Genomic DNA, 13,881 nt, shown 5'->3' on the forward strand with positions numbered 1-13,881 from the left:
GAGAGAATCTCAAGCAGACTCTGCTCTGAGTGCCACTCAGGGCTCCATCCCACGATGCTAAGATCATGACCTGAGCCAAAATCAAAAGAGTCAGACGCTTAACTGACTGAGCCACCCAGGCACCCCCAGTAATGGTTTTAAATTATATTTATATTTTGATCTTTTGGGTCTGGTTATCTTTTTATCCTCCCAGGCCCTGGAGGTGGCTACTAAAATTTTTACTAATGATGAAACTGAGGCTCAGCAATGTTAAGTAACTTGTCCAAGGTCACACAGCTAATGGTAGTAGAGCTGGGATTTGAACGTAGAGCCCACTATGTTGTGCTATTTTCACTGCACAAGCACAAAGAGTATTTTATATTTCTAGGAAGCTTCTTGTAAATGAAGTGATTGTGGTTCTGATGACCCTTCAGTAGAGGCTAGTGGGAAAACAGACCTCAGGCACTAGATAACTTCCCATTCCTTTTACTTAACTGATTTCTGTGAGCCATCCATTTATTCTTATTAGTATGTAATTTATGAGACCGGAAATGCTGTGCTTTCCCAGAGTAGCAGAGAGGAGAAGGTCACTAGTTTCCTCATAGATTCAAATAGAAAATGGAAAAATGAACTGTTGCCTGTCATTGAATGGAAGGATATAGTTTGGTGCACATGGGAGAGAAGGTGTATATGTCCCACACACATGGGAGGTGTAGCTGTGCATAAAACTGGGGGAGGGAAGAGGTGGGGATCAGATGAGATTGGCTCTCCAGGAATAGCATTTCTGGGACTTCTGAAATGAATTATTGCATGTCCTCTTTACTCTGTGATGTAAGCTTTGGAAGGAACCTAATTTAGAGGATTAGGGAATGAACTTTCCTCCTTGATGTCTTTCATTTCAGAAGCTTATTATTCCAGGATACTTATTTTTCGGACCCCTTATTACTGAGGAGTGGCCCTTGTAGGAAAATCCTCTGAGATCCTGAGGTCTTTCTCTGTAGAAATCCAGTTTCTTTGATGCTCAGCAGGTTTAGCTCTGCTGCTTATTTTAGAGTGAAGATGGGAAATCAATCGATCCTAAAAACTTTTTCCCCTTATGTCAACAAAATATGAATTGCTTTTGTTTTTTTAATTTCACTTAAAATTGATAAAGGTAAAGAGAGGATATTTAGCCTAGAAAATTTTATAGCTATCAATGTCATAAATACAGAGTTTTATATATATATATATATATATATATTTTTTTTTTTAATTTTATTTATTTGACAGAGAGAGAGAACACAAGCAGAGGGAGCGGTAGAGGGAGAAGCAGGCTTCCGCAGAGCAGGGAGCCTGGTGCGGGGCATGATCCCAGGACTCTGGGATCATGACCTGAGCCAAAGGCAGACGCTTAACGACTGAGCCACCCAGGCGCCCCAGAGTTTATATTTCATGTTCGGAACACCTCATGTGTCTAGTTTGTATTATCTAGCATATTTAGGAACATGATTTTTTTTTAATTTTTTTTAAGATTTTATTTATTTGCGAGAGAGAGAATGAGAGACAGAGAGCATGAGAGGGAGGAGGGTCAGAGGGAGAAGCAGACTCCCTGCTAAGCAGGGAGCCTGATGTGGGACTCGATCCCAGGACTCCAGGATCATGACCTGAGCCGAAGGCAGTTGCTTAACCAACTGAGCCACCCAGGCGCTCCTAGGAACATGATTCTTAAAAACCTTGGGCAGTGGTCATACATTTTCTTAATCTATTTATTTACTTATTTATTTTTATTTTTATTTTTTTAAAGATTTTATTTATTTATTTGAGAGAGAATGAGAGATAGAGAGCACGAGAGGGAAGAGGGTCAGAGGGAGAAGCAGACTCCCTGCTGAGCAGGGAGCCTGATGTGGGACTCGATCCCAGGACTCCAGGATCATGACCTGAGCCGAAGACAGTTGCTTAACCAACTGAGCCACCCAGGCGCTCCTAGGAACATGATTCTTACAAACCTTGGACAGTGGTCATACATTTTCTTAATCTATTTATTTACTTATTTATTTTTATTTTTATTTATTTTTTTTAAGATTTTATTTACTTATTTGAGAGAGAGAGAATGAGAGATAGCATGAGAGGGAAGAGGGTCAGAGGGAGAAGCAGACTCCCCGCTGAGCAGGGAGTCCAGTGCGGGACTCGATCCCGGGACTCCAGGATCATGACCTGAGCCAAAGGCAGTTGCTTAACCAACTGAGCCACCCAGGCGCCCTACTTATTTATTTTTAAAAGATTTTATTTATTTGAGAGAGAGAGTGAACAAGAGAGACAGCACATGCGGGGTTGGGGGGAGGCAGAGGGAGAAGGAGAAGCAGACTCCCCGCTGAGCAGAGAGCCCAATGCAGGGCTAGATCGCAGGACCGTGGGATCATGACCTGGGCCAGAGGCAGACAATTAACCCACTGAGCCACCCAGGCGCCCCTGTTCTTAATGAGTTTATTCATTCTTTAAACAGCTTTACTTCTGATTCTTTTTAAAAAGAGCTTATTTAAAAACATCGTCTAGGTCTTATTGCCTTATCTTGGGAGCTTGATAAAGAAATCTTTTTACCTGAATTCTTCTGCCCTTTTTAAAAACATAGTAACCCAAGGAGTTGCTTTTTCTATATTAAGATCGTGTTTCTTACATATCAAATTAGTATGCACTAGTACATCATAAGTTTCTGATTGTTATGTAAGACTTAACCAATAATTCTGGCTTCTGCTTCCTGTGTTTCTTCCCTTTTATCTTTGTCAACTATATTCTGACCAAGGACTTCATTTCTTCTCACTGTATCACCTCATATTCAGGACAGGGTGAAAAGCTTTTTAACTATACTACCCCTCCAAGGAGCCACTACCTTTACAAATGTAAGATGTCCAGCTATTCTTTCCATGACTCTTTTACATTTAAGCTACAAAACCAAAACACTAGGAAGTAACCATAATAGGTATAACAGAATAATATTCCTTGGGACACCCTCTAGTCAGTTTTCCAGCTCTGACATGTTTCTGAGTTGTGTTCTTAGAAAACCATGAAAAAGAATAGAAGTGTTGCTGGATGATTTGAGTTTTGCCATTATGGTCACCTTTCCCAAACGTATTCTTTTCGAATCCCTTTGCCAAGGTAATTGCTATCTTCTTTAGATGCCTAGGGCTATGGATAGGATAACATGAAAATTATTTAACTCAAGTATAATAAAACAAAGCATATGTATCAAATATGCTTTCTCTGCCAATACCCCCATCTCCCATGGCTTCATATCAAAAAGATGGCATTGAGAACCTTCTGTGGCCCATGGGAGTGGGACTCTGGCCTTACCTTGAGGGGAAGGAAAACAAAAAGATGGAAAAGGTTAAATGTTATAATAGAGGGTTAATAATATCATATCTAACATAGAGGGATAATCTGGACTAGAAGTTAAGAGTGTGGGATTTACACAGGGGGACAATTACTCCAGGCTGTAGTGTCATTGCCCAGGTTGCGGGTATATTTCTTCCTCCTCTTCTCTTTTTTCAACCTGTACTTCCCAAAATACCCCCCAAGACATAGGTAGGAGAAGGGTAAGTAGAGGGAAGGGAGGGGGCATTCCCTCTAGAAGATTCCAGGTGATATAACCTTGTTTAACCGCCAGTGTTTTTTTTCCCCTCTCTCTCCCCTCCTACAGAAATGGAGGCAAACGACCATTTTAACTTTACTGGCCTTCCCCCTGCACCTGCTGCCTCAGGACTGAAACCCTCTCCCTCCTCAGGGGAGGGCCTCTACACTAACGGGTCTCCCATGAACTTCCCCCAGCAAGGGAAAAGTGAGTGTGAGGGCCACATGGCCTGGGGAGGGAGTGGGCATCATTCCTTTAGAGCAGGTTGATGGGACAAGATTTGGCTCCCCTCTGGGCTAGCTACCTCACAACAGCTCTTTTTTCCTGGTGGGTAGGGAGGAAGTAAATTCAGAACTTCAGCTGCTGGAGAGAAACCCAAGTTTCTAAGAATAAATTCTAGGGATTTATGGAAGCAGCACTCTTAGTCTTACTTAGGTAGGAAGGGGTTAGAGAAACATACTGGCCTTTTCATCTTGGCCTGTTCTTCTGTCAGCCCTGTTCCCTGGCTACTGCCAGATAGCTGTGAGGTGGCTTCTGCTTCCGGTACCCACTTTTGGACCTGTGAGAAAAAGGTCCAGCCCTCTGAAAAGCTGTTTTTAAAGGTTAGAGAAGCCAGCCCTAGGATTGGGGGTGGAGGGATTGGGTGAAGGTTGGGATGTGTTTGCCTTTTAGTTTGTGTAATAGAGAAGAGGGCAGATACTTGAAGTCTGTGCCACCCCTGTCCTTGAGAGTAGGAGAGAGGGACAGAAAGTTTTAATGCTTAACCTAGGTCCCTAGAGAGAAGCATCTATAATTCCAGACGGAAGTATTGCTGCCAGGATCAGGTCTTTTCCTGGATTTGGCTTATCAGTTGCTCTGTACATAGCTCTGCCAAGTACTTCTCTAATCTTTCCTGGATTTCAGGTACTTTATGCTTGGAAGCAGAGAAGCCCAAATGCTTCCTCCTTCCCTACAGCAGAAAAATACTGCCATAGGCTTAGACTTAACCACTTCTCCCTTCTCTTCTCCCTAAGGGAGTTGCAGATAGATAGAAGCTCCTTTATTTCACTGGAGGACCCACTCCCCCTCAGTTTCTTTAGTGTCTTGGTTCCTTTTATTTGAATTGTCCTCCAGTCCAGAGGTTACCATTGGTGTTGAGAACTGAAGTCTGTAGTATTGGTCATGCAGTCATTTCTCCCCTGCAATATTACCCTCCAGGTTCTATGGGGAGGGGCCAAGCCCAGCCTTCTGAGTTGGGATCTTGCTGCTGTGGTGACTGCAGATTCTATTCTTAGCCCAGCACAAAGTGCTGGATCTGCATGTGCCAGTGAGGTGGAGGCTGTCCCTTCTGGTGCCACTGCAGGGCCAAAGGGGCTCTGGGGTAAGGGGGGCCCTGGAGAATTCAGTCATGCCACTCCAAGGGAAGAATTCCTCTAGGGAATGAGGGTGGAGAAGAATGCAAGTCACTGTAGGGAGTCTGCAAGCAGCTTCATTTAAAAAAAATAAAAAGCCCTGAGCATCAGCAGCAGCCAGCTCTCTACTGGGCGCTGCTGTGGTAGGCCAGAAGAGCTCCCCAGCCCCCTACTCAGCAGCCTCAGAAGCAGTTGCTAAGCTTACATCCAGGAGCATCTGGGTTTGGTGTTCCCTGGAGACTGAAAAGCTATAAATACAGCAGAGGGGGAATCCCCCTCCCCTTCACCTTCCCTTTTTCTAGTCAGTGCTGTGCTTTTGGTAGAAGTGATAGAATTTCTTGCGTACATATCTGTAACTGACCCTTTTCCCTCTTTCTCTGCCAGGTTTGAATGGGGATGTGAATGTTAATGGCTTATCTACTGTATCTCACACTACTACTTCAGGGATTTTGAACTCTGCTCCCCACTCCTCCAGCACCTCACACCTCCATCACCCCAGCGTGGCCTACGACTGTCTCTGGAACTACTCACAGTACCCATCTGCCAATCCTGGCAGCAACCTCAAGGACCCACCCCTTCTCTCCCAGTTCTCGGGGGGACAGTACCCACTCAACGGCATCCTTGGGGGCAGCCGGCAACCTTCATCCCCAAGTCACAACACTAACCTTCGGGCTGGGAGCCAAGAGTTCTGGGCCAATGGTACCCAGAGTCCCATGGGGCTTAACTTCGACTCACAGGAACTGTATGATTCCTTTCCTGACCAGAATTTTGAGGTGATGCCCAATGGACCCCCTAGTTTTTTCACCTCCCCGCAGACTTCTCCTATGTTGGGATCCAGCATCCAGACCTTTGCACCCTCCCAGGAAGTAGGCAGTGGTATCCATCCTGATGAGGCGGCAGAAAAGGAGCTGACATCAGTTGTGGCAGAGAATGGCACTGGCTTGGTAGGCAGCCTGGAGCTGGAAGAAGAGCAGCCAGGTATAACTCTGGGTCTGTGAGCTGGACTGGGAGAGGAAAAATGGGGCTATGGGGGGCAGTGGCTTTTTGAGGTGAGGAAAACTTGTCTTTCCAGCTCTCTGCAGTGGAGGCTGATTTGCATGTTGGTGATTAGCAGAGCCAAGTGGCTGGTGTTTTTGTGGCAGCAGCACCAGCTCGCGAGTGGGAGTGCAAATTATTTCAAGCTCATGCAGAGCTGCTGGCCTGGAGAGGGCAGGTGGGCGAGCCCGAAACAGCCCCAACAGACACCCTACATCGAGAAGGGCTGCTTCCAAAATATACGAAGGGGTTGGGGCATTAGCAGAGGTCATTGAAGCCAATTTGACTTCGCTATGGCAAGGCCAGACTGGGCTGCTAAAGTGAGCTGAGCCCTATTAGTGATTGGCACCTGAAGGAGGGAAGGAAGCAGGCATAGCATAACATTGCTTGTCTACTCAGTTTCCTGTTGTTGTTGTTGTTGTTGTTGTTAGCATTGGTACATATGACAGTCCCTCTCCTCTTTTTCCTCAAAATTTATAAATGCTTATTTTGGCATTGATTCCAAATATAAGGGTGACCACCCTATAAAATCACAGGATATTTTCTCTGTTTACCACCTGTTCCCACTGGATGGGAACACAGCTGAGAACATGATGGGGTTCTTGTCTCAGACCCTGCTCTCCTTTTCCCTCTCTTTACCTGCTATAGGATTTTATTAGCATTGCTCACTAGAGTATCTTGGTATGATTAGAACCCAGCATAGGACTGAGATTTAGGATTACTGAAGAATGAACATCCCACTAGCAAAGACTGCCTGCCTACTGTAGCTGAATGAACCAGTTGAAGGCACTGATTTTGACGTTTGCTCTTTTCTGGGATTTCCTAGAACTGAAGATGTGTGGCTATAATGGCTCTGTCCCTTCTGTGGAATCATTACACCAAGAGGTCTCAGTCTTGGTCCCTGACCCCACAGTGAGCTGCTTAGATGATCCTTCACATCTTCCTGATCAACTGGAAGACACTCCAATCCTCAGTGAAGTCTCTCTGGAGCCCTTCAACCCTCTGGCACCGGGTAGGCTTAGAGGCTGGCTCCCTTCAGTTTGTCCATGCAAAAGGTAGCCAGCTTCTATCACCTGGAAGAGATAGTAAACCAGGGAAAGTATTGAGGAATTTGGAGCATTGTGGCCCAAATCCAGATAATCCTGTGGCCGACCAGAGTTTCATCCCACTGGCTGACTAGGCCAACTGCACTCTGAGCTGAATTGGTTCATTTCCCAGGTTCTCTCCCAGTGTTCCTTTTGGCCAGGAGCCCTGGGCTGTAATAAATCACTGGATAAGGACTTATTACCACACAGTTGGGCTGTTTGGGTCTAACTATCTCTAATAGAGATTTCTCTAATAGAAAACTGTTGCCAGTGAACAATTACCTTTTGTCCCACTGAAATATAAGAAAGGCCGATTTTAAGATAGATGCTAGAATTTTGTGTTGATCTTTGGGTTGATATAGAGCCAATGCTTTTCCTTTCATTTCTGCTTCAAGCTTTGACAATCCCTATAGCCTGGTGACTTTACTGTTTCAGGGAGAGAGCTGTAAAATTTCCTTAATTTAATATTAGAAAGAACCTTAACATGATGAGAACTAACTAGAATTGGGATATAGTGAGACCAGTATTTCTTAAATCTTGTTTTCTGATTTTTCCACCTCCTGAAGAGCCAGTGAGTGGAGGACTCTATGGTATAGATGACACGGAGCTGATGGGTGCAGAGGACAAGCTGCCTCTTGAGGACAGCCCTGTGATTTCTGCCCTTGATTGCCCTTCTCTCAATAACGCCACTGCCTTCAGTCTCCTGGCAGATGACAGTCAAACTTCAGCCTCTATCTTTGCCAGCCCCACCTCTCCACCTGTCCTTGGGGAGTCTGTCCTGCAAGGTGAGTGAAGAGAGGTAGGACAGAGTCTTTGGCCTGAGAACAGGTGAGAGAACCAGTTCCATAGTTAGGGTCTTAGGGGTGGGTGCCTTACTGGGAGCTGAGGGAGCTATCGTGGGACTAAAAAAGGCACAGGCTGCTCACTCTGACTTCTGTCTGCCCTGTGCCCAGAACTTGTAGGACTTGGAGTTTGCAGGAAAAAGGAGGCCAAAGGCCTTACTGGCTCCAGGTAAAAGGTACTTCACAAAGTGAATGCAGCAGCTTTTACCCTTTAACCTTCATGAATGGCTGGGAAGGACAGCCAGAGGCTACTTCATGTTTTCCAACCCTAGGGAAAAGCCTTCTTAAGTAACTCTGTTTAGCTTAGTCCAGGTTTGACTGAGTAGATTCTCTTGTTTTGTAGGACACCTTTTTTCCTTACCCATTTTGTCCCTTTGCATTCTAGATAACAGCTTTGACCTGAATAATGGTAGTGATGCAGAACAGGAAGAAATGGAGACTCAGGCTTCAGACTTCCCACCACCTCTGACCGAGCCAGCCTCTGACCAGTCATCCACTATTCAGCTCCATCCAGCAACTTCACCAGCAGTCCCGCCAACAGCCTCCCCGGCAATCTCCCTGGCAGTTTCGCCAGCAGCCTCCCTGGAAATCTCTCCAGAAGTCTCCCCAGCGGTTTCGCCAGCAGTCTCCCCGGAAATTTCCCCAGTCATCTCCCCAGCGGCTTTCCCAGCTGTCTCTCCAACTTCCTCAGCAGCCCTCCCACCAGTCTCCTCAGAAGTCTCCTTGACAGGCTCCCCAGTGACCTCCCCAAAAGTGTCCCCTGCAGCCTCCCCAGTAGCTGTCCTCCCAACAGCCTCCCCAGCAGATAAGGATGTCAGCACCTTCCCTGAAACCACCACTGACCTGGAAGAGATCACTGGAGAAGGAGTCACTACTTCTGGTAGTGGTGAGTGTCCAGATTCTGTTCCATTCTTAGCCAGTTTAAAAGAAAAGTTTTTGTCCTGTGTGGCATTTAGTCCTTCCCTGCTGGCCAGTTTCACTGTTTTGCTTGAATTCTTAAGTTGGGTATCCCCTATCTTCCTCTCAAGGTGATGTCCTGAGGAGACGTATTGCTACCCCAGAAGAAGTTCGTCTTCCCCTCCAACATGGGTAAATGCTCTAGTTTGCTACATACATTGACCTTGACAAATTTAATGAATGACTCTAGGAAGGAGGGAAGAGAGGTCATCTCCTCTGAGATGGAGAGGAATGGGCTAGGCAAGAATGGATTAAAGGACAGTTATCTGCAATGATAATGCCTGAGATTTTAGCTTTCCTCCTTCTCCCAGGATCTGCCCGCCCCTCACCTATTCTTTCCTCACCTTGTGACCATTCGGATTTTTGCTCCAGGGGCTGCAGCTGTTATCTTTTCCAAACCCAGCTGGTGACCCTAGAGCTCAGATATCTAAATTAGCCAACGTGTTTTATATGCTTAGAGAAGGGATAGCAGTTGAGTGGGGAGTGGCTAAGTCCTGATGAATTGGGATTTTTTTTTTTTTAATGCTCTTTGGAGAGGTAAGGACAGGAACAGGATGTGACCAGAATGAGCAAGCCAGTTGACACCAAGGGCCTCATAAGAATGACTGCCTTCCTGATTGTCCCCACCCCCACCCCTCTTGGCTACTTGTGGTCACCAAAGTCTGAGTTCTGCTTAAAGTTTTGAGAGAAAGATAAGGCTTAGTCTTAGAATAATCTGTTTCTCAGAACACAGAGTTCCTTACTAAACCTTGGCCTACAGAGTCATTTTATGGAGTCAGCAGCAAGTTTATTCTGCTTGGCCCCCCCACCCCGTCTTTTCTGCCTTTATTCCCTCAAGTCGGTGCCCAGAACTTGTAGGACGGAAACCCAGCAATTGCCTTGAATGGCATTAGGGAGGGGGTTCCTGGCTGCTCATCACACTGACTTTGTAAAGGCAGGGTGGAGGTCTTTCTGGGCCTGTGCGTTTTTGTGTATTGCTCCCCCCACCCCCCAGGCCCTGAGGGATTTGTAGAGCTCAGGCCTGCCTTCCTGCCAAGCTTGTGTCTCCTGCTGTGTTCGCATCTACCTGCAGTTCTAGTAAGATAGGTGCCGGCAGGGTCATCTCGGTGGGCTTGGCTCCTGGGATGGCTTGACTGTGGGTAGGGGTGTGACCTGGCGGCAGGGCACATGTGCTTCTCTGGCAGGTGGCGGAGAGAGGTGCGCATCAAGAAGGGTAGCCACCGATGGCAAGGGGAGACGTGGTATTATGGCCCCTGTGGGAAGAGGATGAAACAGTTTCCAGAAGTGATCAAGGTAATGGAGCTTTCATGTGCATTTTTTTTTTAATATATGGCAAAGTCTTTACTTTCAAATGATTATCAGTACACCAAGTAGGAACATGTATATAAGTTCTTGAATTCTATCATTTAATAATTCTGATTAAGAGAAACTAAAAGCAGCCCGAACAGTATATACTAGTAATCACTGTTCTACCCTTAGCCAGAAAGGACAATTTAAGGCCGGCTGCTGCTTCACACGTTACAGGAACTATTTACTACTTTTTCATAGATAAAGCCCCTGACCTTCAAGAAAGCTTTAGGGGGAAAAAAAAATTTAATCCCTTTCTGTCTTTAAACAGAATTTTTTTTTTTTTTACTACATCTAAGAAAGAAAAAGTACTTATATATGTTGCTTGAGCTAAAAGTCATAGGAAAGCAGACAATGTATACACATTAAATTTCTAAGAAATATGAGGTAAAGGGAGAAAATCTTTGGGTAAGCTCTACGTTTGTACAAAGAAGCTAGATTTGCTATTCTCCAAGAAGTGAAGGGACCTACTACATAATATACAGAAATAATTTAATGCCTTTTCACAAGGATATAACTAACTACTCAAGCTTTGCTGAAGCTTCGTATCCCATTTCATGGGCATTTTAACAGAAGCACAGACTCCTTTCTTGGGCCCAGGGGCAACAGGCTAGCATTTTCTGCTCTTTGGCCTGTTCTGTTTGTGCTATTGCTGGACAAAGGCATGATAGGGCTGGGACTTCATTAATGCCACTTTGCCTCCTCCTTTTAGTACCTGAGCCGCAACGTGGTACACAATGTACGCCGTGAGCACTTCAGTTTCAGTCCCCGTATGCCTGTTGGAGATTTCTTTGAAGAGAGAGACACGCCAGAGGTGCACACCCCAGGGTTAAATATGCTGTTGTCTCTGAGAAAGAGTCGGTGGAGAAGCTGTAGCTTCTTTTGGGGTTTGGAGGGTCTGGGGCATTGAATGATTCAGAGTTTATGGTGGTTTGCACCCTCACATTGTAATAGTCTTCTTCATTACCTTAGGGCTTGCAGTGGGTACAGCTCTCAGCAGAGGAGATCCCATCCAGGATTCAGGCAATTACTGGGAAACGGGGCCGACCTCGAAACACTGAGAAGGCCAAGACTAAGGAAGTCCCCAAGGTGAAACGGGGACGAGGTCGGCCACCCAAGGTCAAAATCGCTGAGCTGCTGAATAAGACAGATAACCGCCTCCTAAAGAAACTGGAGGCCCAAGGTACAGTGGTGTCTCTTACATTAGGATTCTGCTTGCTCTGTGAAGTATTGGAAATGCATTTGTTTTTTTTTTGTTTTGTTTTGTTTTAAGATTTTTGCTTATTAGAGTGTGAGAGAGAGCACGAGCAGGGGGAGAGGGCGACTGAGCAGGGAACCCGATGCGGGGCTCGATCCCACTGGGATCATGACCTGAGCCAAAGGCAGATGCTTAACCGACTGAGCCACCTAGTACCCCTGAAGTTTTGGAAATGTTGAGGAATTACTAATGCCTGGGTTTCCCAGGAGCGTGAATGACATTAATTATCTGGACAGAATGAATCTGAATCACCTTCCCTTCCCTAGAAAGCAGCACCAAGGTCCCAGCACTTTTGTGGTACTTCAGCAACCTGTTTCTTCTTGAATTGCTTATACTAGTGGAGCCTTGAGTAGTCCCTGGATGTTGATAGAAGAGAGGGCTTCCATGTCCTTTCTTGGCATCTTTCAGCTCCTTGGCTTATTGGTTTGGGTTGTGCACTTTAACCTTACTCATTGCTACCATCACAGAGATTCAGAATTCACATCTGAATCCAAAAATAATTGACACTGTTTTAATGGAGAGACAGGTAGGAAATGTGTAACTTTTCAGCAGATATTGCATTTACCCTGATATATTGTGAAGAGTTTGAAAAAATTTGGAGTGTTCTGACTCCTATTCACAGTTCCAGCTCTGCCACATTCAGACCATATGACCTGGAGCAAGACACTTATATTTTACTAGAAGCCTATACTGGATTATCTGTAGATAGTATCTGTCTAACTTAGGAGGTTGCTGTATAGACATGGTGGTGGTGTGTCCATGCCAGAATAGAATAGGTACTATCCTATCAAAAACATCAATTCTAACACACTCTATTGTTTTTAGCATTCCCCTTCAATATTTAGTCTTCTGGAAGCAGAGAAATTTATATTTTTTTGGTAGAGCAAGGCATAAGAACTGAGCATAAGCAATAGCTATGTCAGTGTTGATCCGATTCTACTGAGGTATCCATTATTTGAGCCCTTTCTTTCTGGCACATTCTTTTTAATTGGTGCTTCCAACTGTGGAGACCACCCTTTTTCCCTGGCAGTTTGGTTTTGTTTTCTTTCTCTGCTCTGAAATCAGTCTGTGGGTTGCTGCCCCCTACAAGGTAGCCTGGGAAAGAGACAGGTTGCAAGGCTATTCTGCCATTGCGGCCTCTAAGACCCCTTCTAAAGTAGTCTAATCTGTTCCAGGGGCTGGGACTTCTGGGCAGGAGAGTTTTGAGTTCTTTGTGCTACCCCACAGCAGGTGTCTCTTCAACATTTTTCTCCCCAACGTGTTATTATGTATACCAAAAAACAAAACTAGATTCTTCAGGGAGCTGCTTAAGGAAGTCAGCTTTGTGACAGGCATGTGCTGCTCTGGATGCTGGAGATCAGTCTGCCTGCCTCACTCTTCATTTTCTGCCCTCACAGAAGCACTGAATGAGGAGGATAAAGCAAAGATGAATAAAATCAAGAAGAAGATGAAGCAGAAGGTACAACGAGGAGAGTGTCAGCCTACTATCCAAGGGCAGGTGAGGGACATCAGAGAGATTACACAGTGGGTTAACTTTTCCTACAGTCCGCTTCATCATCTCTTCTTCCTTCTCTTACATTTGCCACCTCCCCATCTCCCCGCCTTCCCTCATGTAGCAGCATACCTTCGTACCTGGACTTTGCGGGGGGGTGGGGGGGGCTTGATTTAGAGAATTGGGCTTGTTCAAGAATCATGTGGGCATCTCCAGGGTGAGAGAATTGATCCATTGCCAACCCCTCATCCCATCTCTCACCTCTCCTCCCCAGCACCCTTGTCTGTTTTTGAATCCTAGCCCAAGCAGAGATGCTTTCAGAGTTTGAGGAGAAATGACTTCCCTTATGGTTTACAGGCCAGAAACAAGCGGAAACAAGAGACCAAGAGCTTAAAGCAGAAGGAAGCTAAGAAGAAATCCAAGGTAGGTGCATGTACACACAGGTATAACTTTGAAGTCACCAAACTGATTTTGCAAGACATATATGAGTTGGTCTTATTTTATAGCCATGCTTGTGGGCTCTGAGGTGGGAGGTGGGGGGACTAGGGAAGGGTGGTGACTGGAATCTTTATGGAACTTTTGGTCCCTCTCTCCTTTGGGTGAGTAGGCTGAGAAGGAGAAGGTAAAGACAAAGCAGGAAAAACTGAAGGAAAAAGTGAAGAGGGAGAAGAAGGAGAAGGTAAAAATGAAGGAAAAGGAGGAAGTGGCCAAAGGCAAATCAGGCTGTAAAGCCGATAAAACGCTGGCCATGCAGAGGCGCTTGGAGGAGCGGCAGAGGCAACAGATGATCTTGGAAGAGATGAAGAAGCCCACAGAGGATATGTGTCTGACTGATCACCAGGTAGTGAGGGGAGAGTAACAGGTCCTGGGTCCCTGGGTCCTGGAGGGGCC

The 13,881-nt window shown here is 45.7% G+C and overlaps 1 protein-coding gene across 7 annotated transcripts in view; it reads left to right on the forward strand.

Moving 5' to 3' along the window:
- The window catches only part of BAZ2A (bromodomain adjacent to zinc finger domain 2A), a 34,617-nt gene that overhangs the window by 11,588 nt on the left and 9,148 nt on the right, over positions 1 to 13,881 (forward strand). For 5 of the 7 annotated variants that reach the window (XM_027593127.2, XM_035729183.1, XM_027593131.2 and 2 more), the window contains 12 exons: positions 3,653 to 3,790; positions 5,359 to 5,952; positions 6,836 to 7,021; positions 7,661 to 7,879; positions 8,322 to 8,822; positions 8,965 to 9,025; positions 10,078 to 10,186; positions 10,953 to 11,054; positions 11,213 to 11,423; positions 12,896 to 12,996; positions 13,348 to 13,413; positions 13,598 to 13,831. In XM_027593127.2, the coding sequence (XP_027448928.1) occupies positions 3,655 to 3,790; positions 5,359 to 5,952; positions 6,836 to 7,021; positions 7,661 to 7,879; positions 8,322 to 8,822; positions 8,965 to 9,025; positions 10,078 to 10,186; positions 10,953 to 11,054; positions 11,213 to 11,423; positions 12,896 to 12,996; positions 13,348 to 13,413; positions 13,598 to 13,831 (2,520 nt within the window). In that variant the 5' untranslated portion in view covers positions 3,653 to 3,654. Of the gene's footprint in view, positions 1 to 3,652; positions 3,791 to 5,358; positions 5,953 to 6,835; positions 7,022 to 7,660; positions 7,880 to 8,321; positions 8,823 to 8,964; positions 9,026 to 10,077; positions 10,187 to 10,952; positions 11,055 to 11,212; positions 11,424 to 12,895; positions 12,997 to 13,347; positions 13,414 to 13,597; positions 13,832 to 13,881 lie in introns of those variants that run through there. The other 2 variants (XM_027593132.2, XM_027593133.2) reach the window with 2 other exon arrangements.

This window comes from Zalophus californianus, chromosome 9 (assembly GCF_009762305.2).
Source record: "Zalophus californianus isolate mZalCal1 chromosome 9, mZalCal1.pri.v2, whole genome shotgun sequence".
In the NCBI taxonomy this organism is placed as follows: domain Eukaryota; kingdom Metazoa; phylum Chordata; class Mammalia; order Carnivora; family Otariidae; genus Zalophus; species Zalophus californianus.